The sequence below is a fragment of the Lepidochelys kempii genome, chromosome 18 (genome assembly GCF_965140265.1).
Source record: "Lepidochelys kempii isolate rLepKem1 chromosome 18, rLepKem1.hap2, whole genome shotgun sequence".
Taxonomy (NCBI): Eukaryota; Metazoa; Chordata; order Testudines; family Cheloniidae; genus Lepidochelys; species Lepidochelys kempii.
This window is the reverse complement of record NC_133273.1, coordinates 18,533,566-18,553,106: the sequence shown is the minus strand read 5'-3', so window position 1 is coordinate 18,553,106 and position 19,541 is coordinate 18,533,566. Positions and strand designations below refer to the sequence as shown.

General features: G+C 38.3%; 1 protein-coding gene across 14 annotated transcripts in view; it reads left to right on the top strand.

The window, feature by feature from the left end:
* LOC140900194 (cyclin-dependent kinase 11B) overlaps positions 1-19,541 on the top strand; it is a 42,698-nt gene that overhangs the window by 3,727 nt on the left and 19,430 nt on the right. For 5 of the 14 annotated variants that reach the window (XM_073317028.1, XM_073317026.1, XM_073317027.1 and 2 more), the window contains exons 2-15: positions 233-358; positions 1,136-1,251; positions 1,640-1,767; positions 2,470-2,608; positions 3,171-3,325; positions 6,140-6,262; positions 9,276-9,374; positions 9,494-9,655; positions 11,396-11,461; positions 12,267-12,442; positions 14,358-14,448; positions 17,570-17,691; positions 18,048-18,153; positions 19,342-19,463. In XM_073317028.1, coding sequence (XP_073173129.1) covers positions 248-358; positions 1,136-1,251; positions 1,640-1,767; positions 2,470-2,608; positions 3,171-3,325; positions 6,140-6,262; positions 9,276-9,374; positions 9,494-9,655; positions 11,396-11,461; positions 12,267-12,442; positions 14,358-14,448; positions 17,570-17,691; positions 18,048-18,153; positions 19,342-19,463 — 1,716 coding nt within the window. In that variant the 5' untranslated portion in view covers positions 233-247. Of the gene's footprint in view, positions 1-232; positions 359-435; positions 493-1,135; positions 1,252-1,639; positions 1,768-2,469; positions 2,609-3,170; positions 3,326-6,139; positions 6,263-9,275; positions 9,375-9,493; positions 9,656-11,395; positions 11,462-12,266; positions 12,443-14,357; positions 14,449-17,569; positions 17,692-18,047; positions 18,154-19,341; positions 19,464-19,541 lie in introns of those variants that run through there. The other 9 variants (XM_073317036.1, XM_073317031.1, XM_073317030.1 and 6 more) reach the window with 9 other exon arrangements.

Here is a 19,541-nt window from a genome sequence, read left to right as displayed (position 1 = left end):
TGAATACTCTGATTTGAAACCAAGCTTATTTTGGTATAGCTTAAGTCAAATGCTAACTGACTTCCCTTTACATAAGGTTCCGTGAAACTTGGCACATCATATCATTTTTAAATGTTTATTTGTATATCAAAAGTTCCTTTAAAACTTAACTAAAACATTGATATATGCAATGCTATTGGTTACATTATATTTCAAATATATCTACCTCCATTAATGTGGTGTTCTGTTTCAGTTTGTTCTGACTCAAATGGGTGATGAAAAGGACTCTTGGAAAGTGAAAACTTTAGATGAAATTCTTCAGGAAAAAAAACGAAGGAAGGAGCAAGAAGAGAAGGCAGAGATAAAACGCATTAAAAATGTAAGCTGTCTCTTTGTAAAGAAATAGTTCTAATTAAAGTGAGGAGGTTTAATTTTTTCCCCTCATTTTTCCATTAGAACAAGGCTTCCTCTATCACTATCAATGAAGTTCTTTTGTACTTCCATATTTAACAGGTGAGCACTATCTCTCAGTGTCAAAGCTTACCAAAATGTTGTGCTTTGTTAAAACCTGATTGGTAACACACTAGATCTTTTACTTTGCTTCACAGTTGTTGAAAAGTCTGTCTGAGAAATCAGCCTGGTTAATTGGAAGTGTTAGTTGCAGTATAATTAGACTATTTTGGCCTTTTTGAAATTTTATAGTGCTCCTGTTTTTAAACCTGTTCCTGACTGCAGCAGAAAAAATGTTGGGCCCATTTTGTCAAATGATTAAATTTTTTTTGGCCCTAAATAACTTTTGCTTATTCTAATCCAAAAGGGTTGTTACAGGTGTCATTACCACTTGTTTGTAGTATTTGTTGAAAGATTTTGTCTTTAAAAAACTACCATAAATTAGCAAAGTCTTTGAGTTTTTGCAGGTTAGTTTTACTTAAGTAGACTGAATTTATATTGTTTCAGATATTACAACGTATTAACTACATTTGACTGCGTGACAGCTATAATTAAAATCTGTACATAAACCACTGATTTGTGTTGAGTATCCTATAGATCATTTCGCTTTACTGCCAGCAGCGGAGTTAAACATCAGTTTAAAAAAATACAGCTCACTGCAAGAGAAATTAACTGCAATTTGTTTTTATCCTTCCTTCCACCATAGTCTGATGATCGGGATTCAAAGCGGGATTCCCTTGAAGAGGGGGAGCTGAGAGATCACCGTATGGAGATAACAATCAGGAATTCACCTTACAGGAGAGAAGATTCTATGGAAGATAGGTAAGAATAGAGGAAGAAAATGCTTCTGGATGTGGACATTGCCTTAAAAGCAATAAAATCTAAATGTTCTCTGTGTGTTGTGGTTAAAGCAGGTTTGCTGGGGTTTTTTTGATACTTACCCTGAGTCACTGAGATTCTTATATCTTAGTTTACCCATCTATTAAAAACAATTTAATAATACCTACCTCCCTCACAAGAGGTTGTGAGGGATTAGTAATGTTGGTAGCATGCTCCAAACTCCTCAGATGAAAGGTGCTATTGAAGTGCTAAATATTGTTAGATTAAATACTTATTCCTTCTCACAAAGGGTGGAAAAGGAGCAACAATTCATACTTATTATAAATTACCTATTACTTTCCTGTGCTTATTCATATAAATTGCATTTTAGAGGAGAGGAGGATGATTCCTTGGCTATCAAACCACCACAGCAGATGTCACGGAAGGAAAAAGCACATCACAGGAAAGATGAGAAGAGGAAAGAGAAACGTAGACATCGTAGTCATTCAGCAGAAGGAGGTATTGTAGCTGTTATTATTTAACATTTATATTGCGCTAGCTCTTTGAGGTCAAGTTGACTGGGGCACATTGTGTAAGGCACCGTACAGCCATAGTAAATGTCAGTTGCTTGCCCCAAAGAGTTAGAGAAGACATAACAGGTGGATAGATTAGGGAGCCGGGGTGGAGGAAATGGAGTAAAAAATTCTGAAAAAGAAATGTGACATTCATAGGAATTCTTGCTTAATAGTTTTGTCTGACTCCTTCATTTCTTCTGTTAAGCGGTTCGTGTGCGTATGTTTGGTTCCCCACTCACCACTTTTCGACAGGGACCTTTAGTCTGATCCTGCTGCCTTTGAAGTCTATGTTAAAACTTCCAAGGACTCCAGCGGTGCAGGATTGAGCCCTTTGTCTTTATACCTATCCGTCAAGCTCCTAAAATGATGTTGCTGTAAAGTCATACATAATAATAAATTTTGCTTTCCTGTTATTGGTCAACTTTATATTTTTAACGTTGAGTATGGTACATGCAAGTTTTTATTATCATTTAATTTTATTTACAACACAGTCCTAGGTCAGGATTTTGCTAGTACATACTAAGATCAGAACAACAAAGCCCATGAAATTAGTGCTTTACTCTACCCTGGTTTGTTCTTTTGATTTTGAAGAATAGGAACATCTTGACTATAACAATCCAGCATTTATTTTTATCTTTATTATTAGGGAAGCATGCCAGGGTAAAAGAGAAGGAACGTGAGCATGAACGTAGGAAAAGACATCGAGAAGAGCAGGATAAGGCTCGACGTGAATGGGAAAGGCAGAAGAGGAGGGAAATGGCTAGGGAGCATTCCAGGAGGGAGAGGTAAAAAAACAAACCTTACTCTGCAACACCCAAAGAAATTCAATTAGATTAAAATTTAGTGCAATCTGATGACAGTGCCATTACCCCCATGAACATGCGGTGGAATAAGAGGCTGGGATCTCACCTGCATATAAGCACTTTTTGAAGTGATTTCATTACCGGATATCTTTCTAACACTAAAGACTCTGTTTGCTGCTATTGTGCCGTAATAATTGGTGAACAAGTCAGTTCTGTAGAATACAGTGGGCTTCCAAGGCTCATTTAAAAAAATCAGCTTTTTAAGCCTGCTTATTTTTTATTTAAATTCTGACAGACTGCAGAACCTTATTTTAAGTTGGTCCCAACACTCTGTGCCAACTGATAAAGAAAGGCAGACTAGAGCAAATCTGTTATAAAAGATTAATGTCTGCCTCTGTAAAGGGCTGCTTGGGCAAATGCACAATGATATCACAATTTTGTTGCTAGTTGGCACTGAAATTGAATAATTTAGTAGTCTATTATTGCAATAGTAACAGCTTTAGATTACAAAAACAAAAGCCCAGACTTCACTTATATAAAATAGGCAAATGAATGTTTCCAGGGATCGTCTAGAGCAGCTTGAGCGAAAACGAGAACGGGAGAGAAAAATGCGAGAGCAACAAAAAGAGCAAAGGGAACTAAAAGAACGGGAAAGGCGAGCTGAAGAAAGGCGCAAGGAACGGGAGGCCAGACGAGAAGGTAACTAGCTCAGTGTAAACAGTATAAGGGGGTGTGTTAAATGGAACAACAGTGGAATTTAGATAAAACAAACATCTTTTATATAGGCCATTGCCAGGGTTTTATTTAAAAAGAGAGAGAGAGAGTCTGGCTTCTTTATTAGTCATGGACAAGAGGACAAAATCGCACAGGGGGATAAAGAATGCAAAGTCTTTGAGCTTGTATAGCTTGTTCTGTACTGTGGAACTCAGACCTATTGGTATTGAAGCAGGTCATTAGTCAGTTTTCAGTAGACATGGTATCCTTTGCTTACCTTTTCTTTATTTACGTACAAGATAAACGTTTTACTGGTCACTGATTTCCACTTACAGTGTTCAAACTGGACCTGAAATGTTTCCAGTTTGCAGAATATTTTACGTCCCTTGCATCATACATTTAGGTGACAATTGATTAAAATGAGGGATTTTTGATGTTTGTGTGTTTTTGATTTGTGCCTAGATCGAGGCACCAGAGAAAATAAGGACACTCCCCATTTGTGTTTTATCTAGGATGCCAGTATTACCTTTAATTATGACTCTTGTTTTGTAATCAGTTCTCATGCTGTTAGTCTCTCATTTGCACTTTGTACTAAGCTGAGGGGGACTGTAGCCGTTTAAGAACTTGAGGAAATTAAACATGGTATAGAACTTTCTGTTGCCAATGTGAGAGAGAATGGCTAGCTTAGCATGCACACAACATTGCAGCATTGTTAACTGTATAGAGTAAGCATTTTAATAGAGGTTTGCATTTTAATAGGTTTTCCAATGTCCCTTTATTTGGTGCTTCTGAAAGTGAGACTAGAACCAGGAAAATTGCAGGGAAACATTATGCAAGTGTCCCTTACTTGCATCTTTGCCACTGCATCTCAGTCCTCAGCTGCAGCACCCTTGCTATTTCAGTCCTGGACCTTAGGCTGACTGCCATGTATGCCAAATTGTGTGGTAGCTGTATGATGAGAGGCATTGTGGTATAGTGGATAGAGCACTAGACCGGAATTTGAGGGAACCTGGATTCTGTTCCTAGGTCTGCTACTAGCTGATCTTGGAAAAGGTCACTTCATCTCTATACCTCAGTTTCCGCACCTGGAAAATGGGGATAATGACATTTACCTGCTTTGACTTCTGCATGCTTCAGATATACTTAAAAGGGTATTGTCAGGTACTTTCTCTCTTTAGGTTTATATACTGTGCCCATCACTGGGACACCGGAGAGTCTTCGAATTAATAGAAATGTTTTTGAGATTTTGAAAAAAAAAACAAAAAAATTTATTTAAGCATTCCCTTAAACTTCATGAGAACTAGTAAATGAAATTTACTATATACAAATTAGTCTAGCTTAAATGTTTACATTGACTAAAATACAGAAAGCAAACACTAAATAATAAATAGTTAATTCAATTTTGCAAAATATTTCAATTTCAATAATATAAGATGCTCTAGTAACTAGAAGTTAGGAATTGCCTAGACAGTATGACGACTGTGGCATTAAAATGCCTATATAGATTCCACTATGGTGGTCAAAGATTGATCTACCTAAAGCCATCTCTCGAGAGGTTGCAATTGATGCACTGTACTTTTTATGTTTCTTATTTCAGAGTAACAGCCGTGTTAGTCTGTATTCGCAAAAAGAAAAGGAGTACTTGTGGCACCTTAGAGACTAACCAATTTATTTGAGCATGAGCTTTCGTGAGCTACAGCTCACTTCATCTGTCCCCAGTACACACACTGTTTATAAAACTTAAACAATGCACAAGGGTCACGTCATCCACCTCTGAAACATAGCCACCACTAGGGTGAAATGTGGCAGCTTTTGAACAGCTCAGAGCAATTCAGGACATGAAGTGAAGAGGATATTCATAGTCACTTGAAACTTCAGGGGGAATGTGTACAGGAAGAATGTAGTTACAGAAAGGAGTTTGGCCAAATCAATGGAAAAACGAGTTATAAGAATGTGGGAATCGACTTATAAACCTTTTTACCAAAAGGTGAAAAAAATAGTATAGTTGTGCAAATATTGGTGTATGAATGTTGTAGAAAGGAAATGGAAGGGAAAATACTCTGTATCTTTCATTACTCTCTTTGGAAGACTATTCCATAGTCCTGTAGGTCTGTCTTTCTGAAATTTTTTCCAAATATTTGGCCTAAAATATTTCTTAATTTCATCCCTTTTACTCTTTACTTGTACTCTCTTTCATCATGCTAAACAATTCCTTTCTCTTCTTGATATTTACACCTTTTGAGTATTCATTGACAATTATCGAGTCTTCCAACTTAGTCATTGCTTAGCCATTTTCACCTTATTTAGTGTTTGATGTTTCCTCCTGAATCAATCCCTCCTGCCTCTTAACTTTTTAATTCTTTTCTGCACCTCCCTCAGTTTGTCTGCTTTGTTGTGGTAATGAGCGCTCTGAAATGAATGCAGTATTGCAGATGTGGTCTCGGAGAGTGGTAAAGAGAGGGATTCTCACCTCCTGCCCCTAAGTTATGATGCCTCAGTAGATGTAGCCCACATATGTATTAATTTTTTTTTTTTTTTAGTGCTACATTCCATTTTAGAAGGGCACAGTGAGTCCTTATCCAGATCATTAGCTATCACCAAAGTCTCTCTCTTTTTTCTTTTTCTTTTCTTTTCTTTTTTTTTTTTTTTTTTTTGGGAGGTGCAGTTAGGGTTCTTTTCCTTTTGAAAAAGAAACAAAAATTGAGCCTGAGACAGCTTGCCATGGAAGAGGAGAACCTTTGTAATTAGGAGCAGGAAAATGTAACGCCTTTTGGGTTTCTGTTTTTGTTTCTTCACTAGTTTCTGCACATCATAGAACAGTGAGGGAAGATTATGGAGACAAAGTAAAAATAAGAACCTGGAGTCGCAGCCCATTACGACAGCAAAGAGAGAAGCTTGAGCAAGGAGATGGCAGGAAGCCAGGTAGTGTTTGCACTTGGTAATATGCCATTGCATGACCGTCAAAAGGACTTGCTGGGGGAAAAAGATGGGGGAAGCTTTATTTTGACTGCTAGAAGGAATTCCATGATACTTTCTTGAAAGTATCATTCAGTTTGAGGGACAAATGGTGGCATGGTACCAAAGTATGGATGAGGAATGGCAAATAAACTATTATCTGGATGATTTGCTGATGTTTGCAGGGACCCCATATAATATGCTGTTAAACTCAATCATTCTTTCCTTTTTAGTAATAACAAGTCTTGAGAAATGCTCACTAATTTCACTAAACATTTATTATGCCCTTGTCTAACTAGAGGGTGTACTTTCCACTGAGCTTTGGTGCATTGACTGTTGCGTAATAGGTATTTCACCGTAATTGTATTCATACATCCAGCTGTTTACTACGTCAATTTAAATCATTTGTCCACATGGCAGGGATTTTTCTTCATAGTAAGCGTGTGCATTGTGGGAGGGTATCCCATGGTGCTTTGCCTTGCTGGGCTTTCTACATTCTGGGACTTCCCTTGCAGCTCATTGTATGTTACATAGCAGAAGCAACTGGAATTCTGGGACATGAAGTCAAACTCACAAATTCCCATGATCAGTCCTGCCATCCCATGATTCATCTTTTTATTTTTTTATTTTTTTTGTGAGCCAGCCCTATTTTCAGATTGCTGTCAGCCAGCATGAACAGAACTGTGCTCCATATCGCAATGCTGACAACAGCAGATATGCAGAAGGAGATGGAGATGTATTTGAGATCTTGCTGCCAGGTGGCTTTTGCTTTGGAAGTCAGCTGTTGCACCTCAGCTATTGGCTGGTAGCAAGCAAGGATGGCAAGCGTCCAAGTGGCAATGACCACATAATACTGAACACTTAAGGGAGCTCTCATGTTGGTGCGCTGCAGCTTTGGGATGAGCTTTGTGCAAATCTCTAGTGAAAGTGGCCTTTGTCATCCTAAAATTAAGCAGCTACTGCTGGTCATTCCAGGTTTACAGAATGTTTCCCACTAGACAATGCTTCTTACCTGAGGCCAGAAATGGTGCTGCACTGAATGAAGCTGCTCCAAGAAAAGTTCATCCCTAAGCAGCTCCTTGATCTCCTCTTCTGGTATCTCTTCCAGGAAGCTCTCAAGAAGTTTCTGGACACTGACTCTTTTGCCCTGCATTTCTTCCCCCTCAGGTTAGCCAGACACTCAGATGCTGATAATAGTTCTATCCTTGAGAAGCCTGGCACTTGAAGGAACTGGATGGGGGAGGAGGGGCTGATAAAATTAGAGTTGTGGTTCCTAGTTCGGTCTCTCTGGTGGCAATGATAAAATATTTTCCGCTCTATTTTGAAAGGCCATCCTCCTAGTTTTTTCCTAGTCGCGGGAGAGGCTTGTGATGGTAACTTGTTTTCCACCTTACTTCCCCTGTGCCTACGGACCTTGTTGCAATGAACTGTGTTTTGCTTCTAGGATGTTTTGAGGAGTGGGAGACTATTCTTGTTTGGACAGCATGGTTTGGTGGTATGTGCTATTACTTAAATGGTGTAGAGGGTTTTGGGGACAGAGGTGGGGGATGCAGGTTAGTAACTGCATCTGCACCTCTTTAGGCATTCCTTACGTTGGAGGACGTTACGCTGATAGAGATGACCAAGAAGCAGAGAAGGCCCTTTTTCGAAAAAGATAAGGGCAGACCAGACAGATATGCATACGTGGTATTCATCAGAATGGTTCCCTCTCCAGAGTTGCTGCAGGAATTGAAGGGCATTGTAACCTATGCTGGTAGCAACTACCAAAATATTGCAATGTTGTGCCAAATTAGAGCACTTTTTTGCCGATTTTATCTCCCCAGCAAACATGCATCACATCTGCTGTAAAATAAATACAGTTCTGCAGTGATCGTTCTTGACCTTGAGGGTTAAAAATGTTGTCTGTGCTATGAATTATACTTCAACTTGACTTATGCTATAGAACAGGGGTTCTCAAACTGGGGTTTATTACCTGGGGCAGCTGTCAGCCTCCACCCCAAACCCCGCTTCGCCTCCAGCATTTATAATAGTGTTATAAATTAAAACCACTTTCTTATATATTTAAGGGGGGTCGCACTCAGAGGCTTTCCATATGAAAGGGGTCACCAGTACAAAAGTTTGAGAACCGCTGCTATATAACAATGTTGCCTATGCTTGAATGCCTTAGTCTCTTGACATTGGTGAGTGACCGCTGACTCTTTTTCTTACATTTGTATCTTAATTCCCTCCCAAACTAAAAAACCACCATTTGTATTATCCCCTTGAATACTCTTAGAGGAGAAAGGAGCTAACCATTGAATAATTTAAGCTTATTAAGCTTAATTCGACTCTTCAGAAACTGCAGTATAGTTTAAATATTACTACGATTCTCATCCTGTACAAGAAAGAAAGCACTTCAGGTAATATTCTGGCTTGGAAAGTTCAATTTGGCTCCCAAGCCATAAAAATAGCTCTTTGGGTTTCCACATTCTTAGAGACTCTGATTATTAACAGAAAATATTCAGGAATTGAAATAACCACATCCTCTGGTTAAAGTTCAGTTGTGTTTTTATTTTGTTGTAAACCTGAAAAATGATTGTAGTCACTGAACATGTTACTGTGAATAGTCAGAAGTGCTGCTGATCTTTGTGTTTGTATTTGTGAAATTGTGCTCTAAGGGTACTTTATTTACCGAATTAACTACCAAATTGTGCGTTCCTCACAATTCATGTAGTGGGGTTTATTAATAACTCGGTGCACTTTAAAAAAAAAAAAAAAAAAAAAGTCCAACTCTTCCACTGTTGATCCTGCTGCACTGCAGTTCTTAAAGTTACGTATCATTGAAAGCAACAGTATGTGACGCTATACCAAGTACATTCAATAGCCCAGCAGGTACATTCTGCTGGACATGACTGAAATATTTGGCTAGGGTTCTCGTGTGTTCAGCACTTGATAAAGTAGAGGTAATGCTTAGAAACTGGTCTGTTTTTTTGCTTCTCAGTAAAAGAGGAGAAAACAGAAGAAAGAGACCTGCTTTCGGATTTGCAAGACATCAGTGACAGTGAGAGAAAAACTAGCTCAGCAGAGTCTTCGTCAGGAGGTAATTACACACAATCAAATACATAGAATTTACCCTAGGAAATAATCATATTTATGAGAAGATCCTTCACATGAGGGTGCACCTAGTTACTTTTGTGTTCTCTGCTTATCCCCTGACAGAATCTGGATCTGGTTCAGAGGAAGAGGAGGAGGAATCTAGCAGTGGAGAATCGGAAGAGGAGGAGGAGGAGGAGGAAGAGGAGGAAGAAGAAGAGGAGGAGGAGGAGGAGGAGGAAGAGGAGACAGGAAGCAATTCTGAGGAAGTGTCTGAACAGTCAGCTGGTAAGTGGTAAAACATGACCACAAAAATGCTCACCCAAAGCACTTTTGTGCTTACAGTTTTACGTTGCCCACTTTCTTTTTTTCCTTGGTCACAGATAAGATAGAAACCTAAAACTTGTGAGGACAAGTAATATATTAGCCTTTCTGTATGAGGGCATATTCAAGTTATCAATCTAAGAAGCCAAGATGGACAGTTCCGGTGATATTTTTGTCTTTATAAGAGAGGTGTTGAAAGCCTCATCATTTGACTACTTTTAAAACCATGTTGGACACTAGCAAATGTTCTATAGGGAACAGTCTTATACTAGCCTGTGGGATGGACTAGAGAAGTCTGTACCATCTCTAATTATTTTCCGCTTGAAATTTTATTAGATTTTTTTCATTTTTGAAAGAACAAATGGAAATAATACAAAAGAAATTAACTAAGCAAATCTAGTAATTGCTATCTGTGTGTCATTAATCAGTAAACAAAAAATGAGCACAACAATGTGGGCCTGACTGCTGGATGTTTTTCTATTAAATCAGTGAAAAGTAACCACCAAATTTTAAGAAGTTTTATAAGAGTTATTTGAATTTCTCTGTCACCAATAATTTCTAAATTTTTAAGCTAAGCTGATGTCACTGGACTAACTTTCTTCCTTCCTGTGACTGCAACATAACTTCTGACTGTCACTAATCATGGGTCTATAAATCATTTGTTTCAGGTGTCATTGATTTTCTTGTGGGAGTCCTCACAATAGAGCCCTAAATCACAGTCAGTAACACTTTAACTTGCTTGCATATTTGTTTCCAAAACTTCCATTTTAGGGCACAAATAGCAAATATATAGATATAGATATGAAATTTCTTCATGCACCACATTTTCACCAAAAGTCAAGGGTTTTTAAAACCTATTTTCAAAGCTACATTATAAGCTTATAATGTAAAATTGAAGAAAATAAGCAGAAACAGCAGCCACCAATGTTAGTGTTTCCTGGCTCACTTAATGTAGTTCAGCTCTGTGTCAGTCAGAGAAACTCTGCCTATCAAGTGAAACAGAGGTACTGGGTTACTAACAGTAGATAGTGAGCAGGACCTGTAAAACTGCTGAAATGGCATTACTCCAGTGGTCGCCAAACTTTTGAGGGTTGTGTCCCCCCCTTACCCCTGTCCTCACCCTGCCCCCTGAACTGGGGGCAGGGCCATGGCTTGGGAGGGCAGGAATGTGGACAGGATTAAGGGGGCCAAGGCTGGAGCCACAGCTGCAGGTGGGTCCGGGACCAGGAGCAGAGCCGCAGCTGGGCTGCGGTGGGGGCTGGCAGCTGCACTCATGGCTGCGTGTGGCTCCATTCCCAGCCCTGACCCCCAGTCTTGGCCTCGAGCCAAGAATGGAGCTAGGGCCCAGGGCCAAGGCTGGGGGCGGGGCCAGGAGCAGTACTGCAGCTGGGTGCGGAGCCACGCTCAGGCTGGGAACATGGCCAGGCGTGAGGCCAGGAGCTGTGGCTGGGGGCAGGGCCAGAGCACAGCTGGGGTGGGACTGGGTGGCTCTCCCTCCCCATCCTCCATGGGGGCTGGCCTGAGTCTGCTGCACCCCCCTCGAACTTTACTCCATGTCCCCCTAGGGGGGGCGCATCCCACAGTTTGGGGACCTCTACATTACTCTGTAACACTTGTATTGCTATTTCACTGTATTAAGCATCTATGTACATGAAATCAGAATGATATTAAGCTTTTTCTGTTGGACTGCATTCTGTTTTTTAGAAGAGGTGAGTGAAGAAGAAATGAGTGAAGAAGAAGAGCGAGAGAATGGAAATCACATTCCAGTTGGTAAGATACAAACATTGGCTTTAGCTGTAGCAGTTTTTTCCTTTTCTGTTTCATGAACTATGGATTTTAATGCACTGTCTAGAATGTGAAAGGGTTTCAAGATATTCAAGCCTACCAGGACTTGATTATGAAAAGTAGGCTTGTATAAGAAATCCTGTTGGTGGATGGGGGCGGATATTACTTCTGCAGGTCTAAGTTGAAATCTTGCATAAAATGAGCATGGCTTTTTGAAATCAACTTGCTAGTGGATTTTCATCAGTATTATAATCCACCACACCATTTGGTACTGTGGGTCATCTGTACTCAAGAGTAGACACATCCTGGATCAGAACTTCCCCAAAGTCTGGGTGAGAGTTCTGATCCAAGGGCTTTTTGTTGGCCTATTGTAAGAGTCAGAGAAGCTTGGATCTGAACTTACCTAATGTTCTAGCTGTGATTTTGAATCGGGCCCATCCTCTTGGTAGTCAGAATTGCACTATATGATGTGTCAGATTAAAGTTGAATCAGTCTTTGCATACTGTTCATATACTGGTTTAGTTTTTATAACGTGCAATATTTAACCCTGAAAATGTATTCAAGGAACTATACCTGAACCTCATGAAATACTCCCCAAACATAGAAAAAAGAATCATGCTTCTTTAAATACCTTCCTTGTCATCTCTTAACAGGACACTCAAATTGCATGCCACGCTCTTTAGTATCTCAATTTTATGATCACAATTTTATTCCCTCACAAGTTTGTCTAAAACTAATTCAAACATCCCAAATGGCTGCCTGTTTCCACGACTGATTCTAAATTTTAAAGTTACAGAGTCAAGGTTTGATCGAGATTCAGCAGGAAGTGAAGGAGAAGAGGAGGAAGTGGGGGAGGGGACCCCACATTCCAATACAATGACAGAAGGAGATTATGTTCCTGATTCTCCAGCTTCATCGCCCACTGAGTTGAAACAAGAGCTACCCAAGTACCTTCCTGCGCTGCAGGTGAGGATCATTTCACAAGTGCTCCAGAATGTCTTAGATGGGATTTCCATGAATAGTGACATAAAATGATAAAATGATATATGTACTTGCATCTGATGAAGTGAGCTGTAGCTCACGAAAGCTTATGCTCTAATAAATTGGTTAGTCTCTAAGGTGCCACAAGTACTCCTTTTCTTTATATGTACTCTCAAGAGCATCTTGGATATAAAACGGTATTATGTCATATTGTCCAGTGCATTTGCCCAATGTCAGATTTATTATGTGCATAAACCGTGGTGGGGTCAACCAAAAGCATCTTGTGGTGTCAAGTGAGCCCAGGCATATATTCCATCAATCAAATATTCACATACAATATTTTTAAAAGTTGTGTGTGAAAACAAGTTCAAACTTTTAGTTTTAAAAAGGATATAATACATTGGGATATTGTGATATTCTGGTGACCCCATCTGAAAATAGTTACTGCAGGTATAGGCAGGTTCACAAGTAATATAAATGTTTATTGGAATGGAAAGATGTCCCTGTGAGGAGAGTGAAAAGTTTTTAGTTTATAGAGGAGATGAATAAGCAGGGAACTGAGAAAGTGAGCAAAATAAGTTGTTGTTTGTTATCATAGCACGTAGGAACCCTAGTCACGGACCTGAATCCCAAGGTGCTCAGCACCGTACAAGTGCAGAAAAAAGACAGCCCTTGCCCTCAAAAGCTTATAAAACAAATAGTTGTCATTCCTGCTTTTTTCACATAATAGAAAAAGAATGTTCAATGAAACTGAAAGACAATAAATTTAAAACAGATGAAAGGAAATATTTGTACACAACACCTACTTAGCCAGTGGAACTCATTCCCAGAAGATATCCATAAAGGCAACAGTTTAATAGGATTAAAAAAAAGGACTGAGCATTTATATGGATAATGAGAACATCCACAGGTACATTAGACAGAATAAAAAAGTGTAAGAAATATAAACTCATGTTTCAGGGCATAAACAAAAGCTCCAACTGATTGAGATTCAGGAAAAAACTTCCCCGTGGACAGTTCTTTGTGTTTTTTTGTGTGTGTGTGTGTGTGTGTGTGTGTGTAAAAGCACCTTTCTCTGAAGCAACTTGTACTAGCCACTTCCAGACACAGAATAGTGGACTAGATAGAGCTCCTCCTCAGATCAGTATTGCAATGTCGTGTGCTAGGGCAGCAACATAGGAACTAATATAGATGCAGAATACTGAGATACACACGTGTATTATGTATAACTGAGCATTTGCTCTAGATAAATCTTTGCATGTTTTACTTTTACATTTACACTAAAGTAAAATGGGAAGTAATTTGTGTATTTAATATGTATGTTATGCCACCTTTATTTTAACAAGAGGAAGTATCTATATCCGTTTTTCTCAGCCTTTTTGATACCGGGGACCGGCTTGCTGCCTTCCTAAACTGTGTCAGGTGGATCTCAGGGATCAGTGCCGGGCTGGTTGTTGAGAAACACTGATCTAGACAGTCAAGATTGATGTGATCCTATCTCTTTTTGCTGTCAATGGCTAGGATCAGCACATGCTTAGGGAATGCAAATGCAGCTCATTGGCCTGCCTGAGACACATCAGTCTAAGGTGTGGAGCTAGTTCCTCTGCTGCTGAGACTGAAATCCTCATTTCTTCAGGATCTGTAGAAATGAATGAGGCTTAGGAGCTATTGAGGTGGAGTATTTTAAATACTTCTTTAAACATAGTTTTTGTTCCTGAGAGGACACTTTCTTAGAGTACTAGGTAAAAATGCTTTGGAACAAAATATAGTTTTCCTGGGCATAGATCTATTTTATATTCTTCTGGGATAACAAACTGTTCATATAAAGTGAGCCATACTGTGTCTTATATGTCTTTAAAAAGGTAAATCCTACAGACTAATTTTCTGTTTGTTTTCTCAGGGATGTCGTAGTGTGGAGGAATTTCAGTGTTTGAACAGGATTGAAGAAGGAACATATGGTGTGGTATACAGGGCAAAAGACAAAAAAACTGGTTGGTACAAGTGTGCCTGTTTAAAACAGTGCTAAAAATGTTGGTTTCATTAAGTGGACTCATAATTTTTTCACAACACTTATTAAGCATTAAGGGCAAAGTGTTATGTAATATTAAAAAAACCTAAGTGACCCATCTTAGGGCTACACCTCTTGGTGATCTACAGGGAAGCTGTATGTTTTAGGGATCTGCAGTTTGGAAAACAAACACCTGTGCTTGAAGTTACTAATTATTTTGAATATTCTCTTGCATGCAACCTAAGCACTTTGTGCTCTCCCTGTTTTGTACTGTGAGTGCTGAAATTCTTCTGGAAGTCTTTTTTCTTCAAAACAATATTAACCTTCCCCATTACTATCAACATGATGTTACATGCCAGTGTTAGTGCAGTGGACAATTTAAACATTAAGACGATGGTAACAATATGAATGAAATGTAACAACAGTACTTGTACAGTGGGTAATGCCGTATACAGTGTTAAACAGAAGGAGTCCAAAGTTGGATGTCATGTTGTCATGTTAAGAACTTGTGCTGGCCTGTTAGATATTCTGAGTGCTTGGCATGGGATCTGCACTAAGCTCTGAACTCTGAGGAGGGTGTCATTCAATATAGGAAAAAAGTTAGTCTTTTGTAGAAGGTAAATTTGAAGTTAAGTATAAACATTGTGCAAACTTAATGTAATAATACTTTGCATTTCTGTAGAGTCTTTTATCCCAGGACCTAAAAGTGTTGAAAAAATGTGAAAGAATTAAGCCGTACAATAACTCTGTAAGGAACATAACAGGAAGTCTGCAGTAGAGCTGGAAATATAACCCAGATTTCTTAGCTCTCAGTCCTGATCTTTAACCACAAGACCAATCTATCTCTTCTTGTATCAAATGTTCTAATATAATGAAGTGGGAGAATAGCTGGATAAGTGTGTGCTTTAACCTACTCTATTCTTGGATTTGATTATGTTAACCATTGTAGAGTTATGGTCTAAGGCAAAATCATTTTCTAAATCCTCCACTGAAAAGAAAAGACTGTTTAAAATATTATTTTTAGCTATTATTGCTCTTTATTATGAGTGACTCCTTCCCCTCAGTGTGGTGTGCATTTGAAATAAGATTCTTTTGAAGATATTGTGTCTTTTTATTAGACATAGTCATGTAGAAATTGTTAACAAAAGTTGGATTTTTAGCCCTATAGGTAGAGATTTCCTGCTTCCGAGCTACTAGATTTAGTTGAAAGGAAAGGAAAGTTGAGCATAGCAGGGTGATCTGCCAATTGATTAGATGTAGACACACCAATAGGTGTCATTATAGGTGTGGAAAATGATTTAAATGGTTTTATAAAAGAAGTGGTTTGTGTGTGGTGGGCATTCTTTACAGAAATTTGTGGTTAGCTCACTTTTATTGTTTGCTTTGAAGTCCATCTTTAATTCTTGTTTGAAGGAAACTAAAGTTGTTTTAATTAGTAGTTAAAAAGCTCACATGCTGAGAAACACTTCTCACCAGGTATAAACTGTGGTGTGTATTTGAAAACTTAATAAATAAATCCAGGTTTTTGAACTTGCTTCTGGTGGTAGCTGTCCTGCTGAAAAGTTATCCCATTTGATACCAGTAGTGCAAAAGCCAAATGTAAGCTAATTTGCGCACACACCCCCTTTTTTTTAGTGACTTATCAACTGGAAGAAGGATCTAATTTAACCCTGTAATAACATATGTAGTGTTAGTACTGTGTCACTTCTTCTTTTCATTGTGCACAGCAGCCGACACAGCAAGATGCAAACTGTTTTATCATCTCTGATACGATTCCCCCTATTGCTGCTGTCACAAATAATACATTGCTTTCCTGCAAGCTGACTGTTTTCACCAGAAGGCACATATATAGATATATAAATTTAAAATTTATATGTGTTAAAATATATCTGACAGGCGGTAAAAAACAAAAAACAAACCCTGTCATTTGTAAACTTTTATCGTGTTGAGCAAAACGAGCGATTTGTTAAGAGGAGGTTTGCTCTGATATTTAGATCAGAAGACTTGGAGACAGGACTTATGGTTGTTCCCAGTTCTAACACTCACTTGCTGTAACTTAAACGTTCAATTCCTCCATCTACAAGTTTGGGGTAATACCATCCTTACAGAGTGAGAATTCATTGTTTTTTTTAAGTGTTTTAAAATCCTCTATGAAAAGGAATTATACAAATGGAAAGTATTATTTTCTTTCAATTCATTGCTTGTATTATATAGCTACAGTGGCCACTTCCTTCTCTAGCCTACCTGGCATGTAGCCTTCCTCTGAGGCTGACATTAACATTACTCTCTGAAATGGTTTACAAAAGGAGAGCTACCATTGTCTGCTTGACTGTAAGTGCTCACTCACTTCCGGATCTATGCAAGTCACCACCGCAACACGCCAAAGATATCTTTGATCGCTGTAATTGACATATATAATAAATAGGGGTACTTTAATATCTAATGATTCACATTTTAACTGTTAATTTTATATTCTTACCTCATAGAATTAATTCATAAGAGGAAAAATTCACCTCTGCAGGGACTAGCATAAAGCCTATTCCTCGTTTAAATCCTGTATTACTTTTACACTGTGAGCTCTTTGGGACAGAGACTGCCTTTTTTGGTATGTGTTTTACAGTGCTTAGCACAATGGGGTCCTGACTCCAGATTTGAACCCGTAAGTGCTAGCACAATGCAGATAATTCACACTAATATTCTGAGGCTTTAAGTGGTGCTGGCCTTCTTCATAGAAGTGAATTTAACCCAAGATGCATTTCTTTCCTTCCAGCAAGTTAACTCAATGTTTGTATGAGAGGCAAATCATATAGTACAGTAGTAGTTTTGTTTTTTCTCTTTCCATTTGTATTTTATTGAACTGTAATAAAACCTATAATCAGCAATCCTAGGAAATGATGTGAGGGAAAAAATTGCTTTGGATTTTATTCTTATCCATGACCTCAGTCTAGTCCAGTCTTTAACGCACAAGCTAATATAATGCCTGGATAAGGACTTCCTTTGAAAAAGATAGTAAAATATTTACTGTGCTGTAAGTGGCCTCTTAACCTGTCTTTGATTAGATATTTAATTTGGGTTCTGTATTTAAGATATTATTTTCTTTGTAGATGAAATTGTGGCTCTGAAGCGACTGAAAATGGAAAAGGAAAAAGAAGGCTTTCCCATTACCTCTCTTAGAGAAATAAACACCATTCTGAAAGCACAGCACCCAAATATAGTCACTGTTAGAGTAAGACCACCAATACTTTTATATTAACATTAATTTTGTTCTTGAAGTGTTACTCTTTGACTGTTAAAATGCCCTATAATGGTCTGATTTAAGTACAGTATTTGCTCATTAGAGCTTGTTTCTTTCAGTTTGCAGTTGTGTGCCTCGTATAATCAAATAGCTCATTTTTGTCTATAAAATCTGTTTAAAAGCTATAAAAAATGAACTTGTCTAAACACTTCAGTGTCATACATTTCTTGTGAATTTTATAAATTTGATGTCCCTTTTTTTACCTGCTAATACATTCCTGCCAGTCATCCTTAACCACTTATAAATATTGCTTGGTTTCCTTGATAATGTGCTGTATTTGTTCTTAGGAAATTGTTGTGGGCAGTAATATGGATAAAATCTATATCGTAATGAATTATGTAGAACATGACCTCAAAAGTCTGATGGAAACCATGAAACAGCCATTTTTACCAGGTACTGTATTTCCTAGCATCCTTTAACTTTCCAAGCTAAAATCATGTGAATTACAAGAACATCAATATAATATGTCCCTGAATTATACTGACACATTTTTGGCTTAGTGTGTGACAGAATATATCATTAAGATGGAACTGTTTCTGAAAGCTCTTTGGAACAGGGACTGTTTCATCTTTCTACCTGTCTGTCTAGCCTCTCTATTTAGAAGCTTAGATCAGTGACCATCACTATAATATACGAGCGTCTCCCAAGAATCTATGGTTTGGATTCGCAAAGAGCCTATGGGGAGTGTGGTACCCAATTCACATTCAGTTTCAATAGGGTAGTCAACTATCTTAGGCTCTTTTGAAAATTCCAGCCTATGTTTGTTTATATATGCAGCCCTTAGCATGATGTGGCCTTGATGATGCTCAGGGCCTTTGGATGCTACTGCAAGATATATGATGATGGATGATGATGAAGCAAATATATAAACTGATGGGGAAGTTTCCTTGATTGATTAATTAGGGTTGCAGGTTTACTTTAGTTAGTTAGTTAGTTCACTTCAAATATTAGGTGTCATGGGAAAGCTGGAAACACAGGTATTCAAGACTTCCTTCTCTTAACTTTATGCAACAAGATTAGTCCCTGAAAAATGAAATATTTGGGGATTTAACTAATTGTACCCAGAACTGCACCATATTCCTCCCATCTGAATGTGCTGCAGTGTGAGCTTCCTCAGATGCTCCTGGAAGAATTACTCTGTACCCTTGAAAAGCAATTCCATTGTCTCTGCTAACTTAGGCACATGTTAGCGTTATCTGATTTGTTTGACAGTCACCTAGGCATTGTGAGAAATGCCTGTTCTGCATGGGCTGTGCTGAAAACACTAAATTGAACACATTTCATTCACTATCTTGTGCTAAAATTCTGTAGCCAAATCTTGATACCATTTATGTCATTGAGAGTTTTGAATTGACTTCAGTGGGATCAGGATTTGGTCCATATTGATAAAAGCCCCTGCTTTCTTCCCCTTAATCCTGTAAACTAGTTGGTTCTTTTTTAATAATTAAATGCATAACTAGTACTTTTTTTGGTTATGTATGTTTTGTTCTATGCTCTTGATTTAACTGTTTCAAAAAGCATAGTACTAGTAGACTTCATCTTTCAACTGAACACACAAGGTTCTTTCTTTCATCCTTCCAGGTGAAGTGAAAACTTTGATGATTCAGTTATTGCGTGGAGTCAAGCACCTTCATGACAACTGGATACTTCATCGGGACTTGAAGACCTCCAACTTGCTGCTGAGTCATAAAGGCATTTTAAAAGTAAGGATCCAGTGTGTGTTTGTTTTGTTTTTTTAAAGGCCTTGAACTTCATTGCATCATAGCAGTTAATATCTGGAT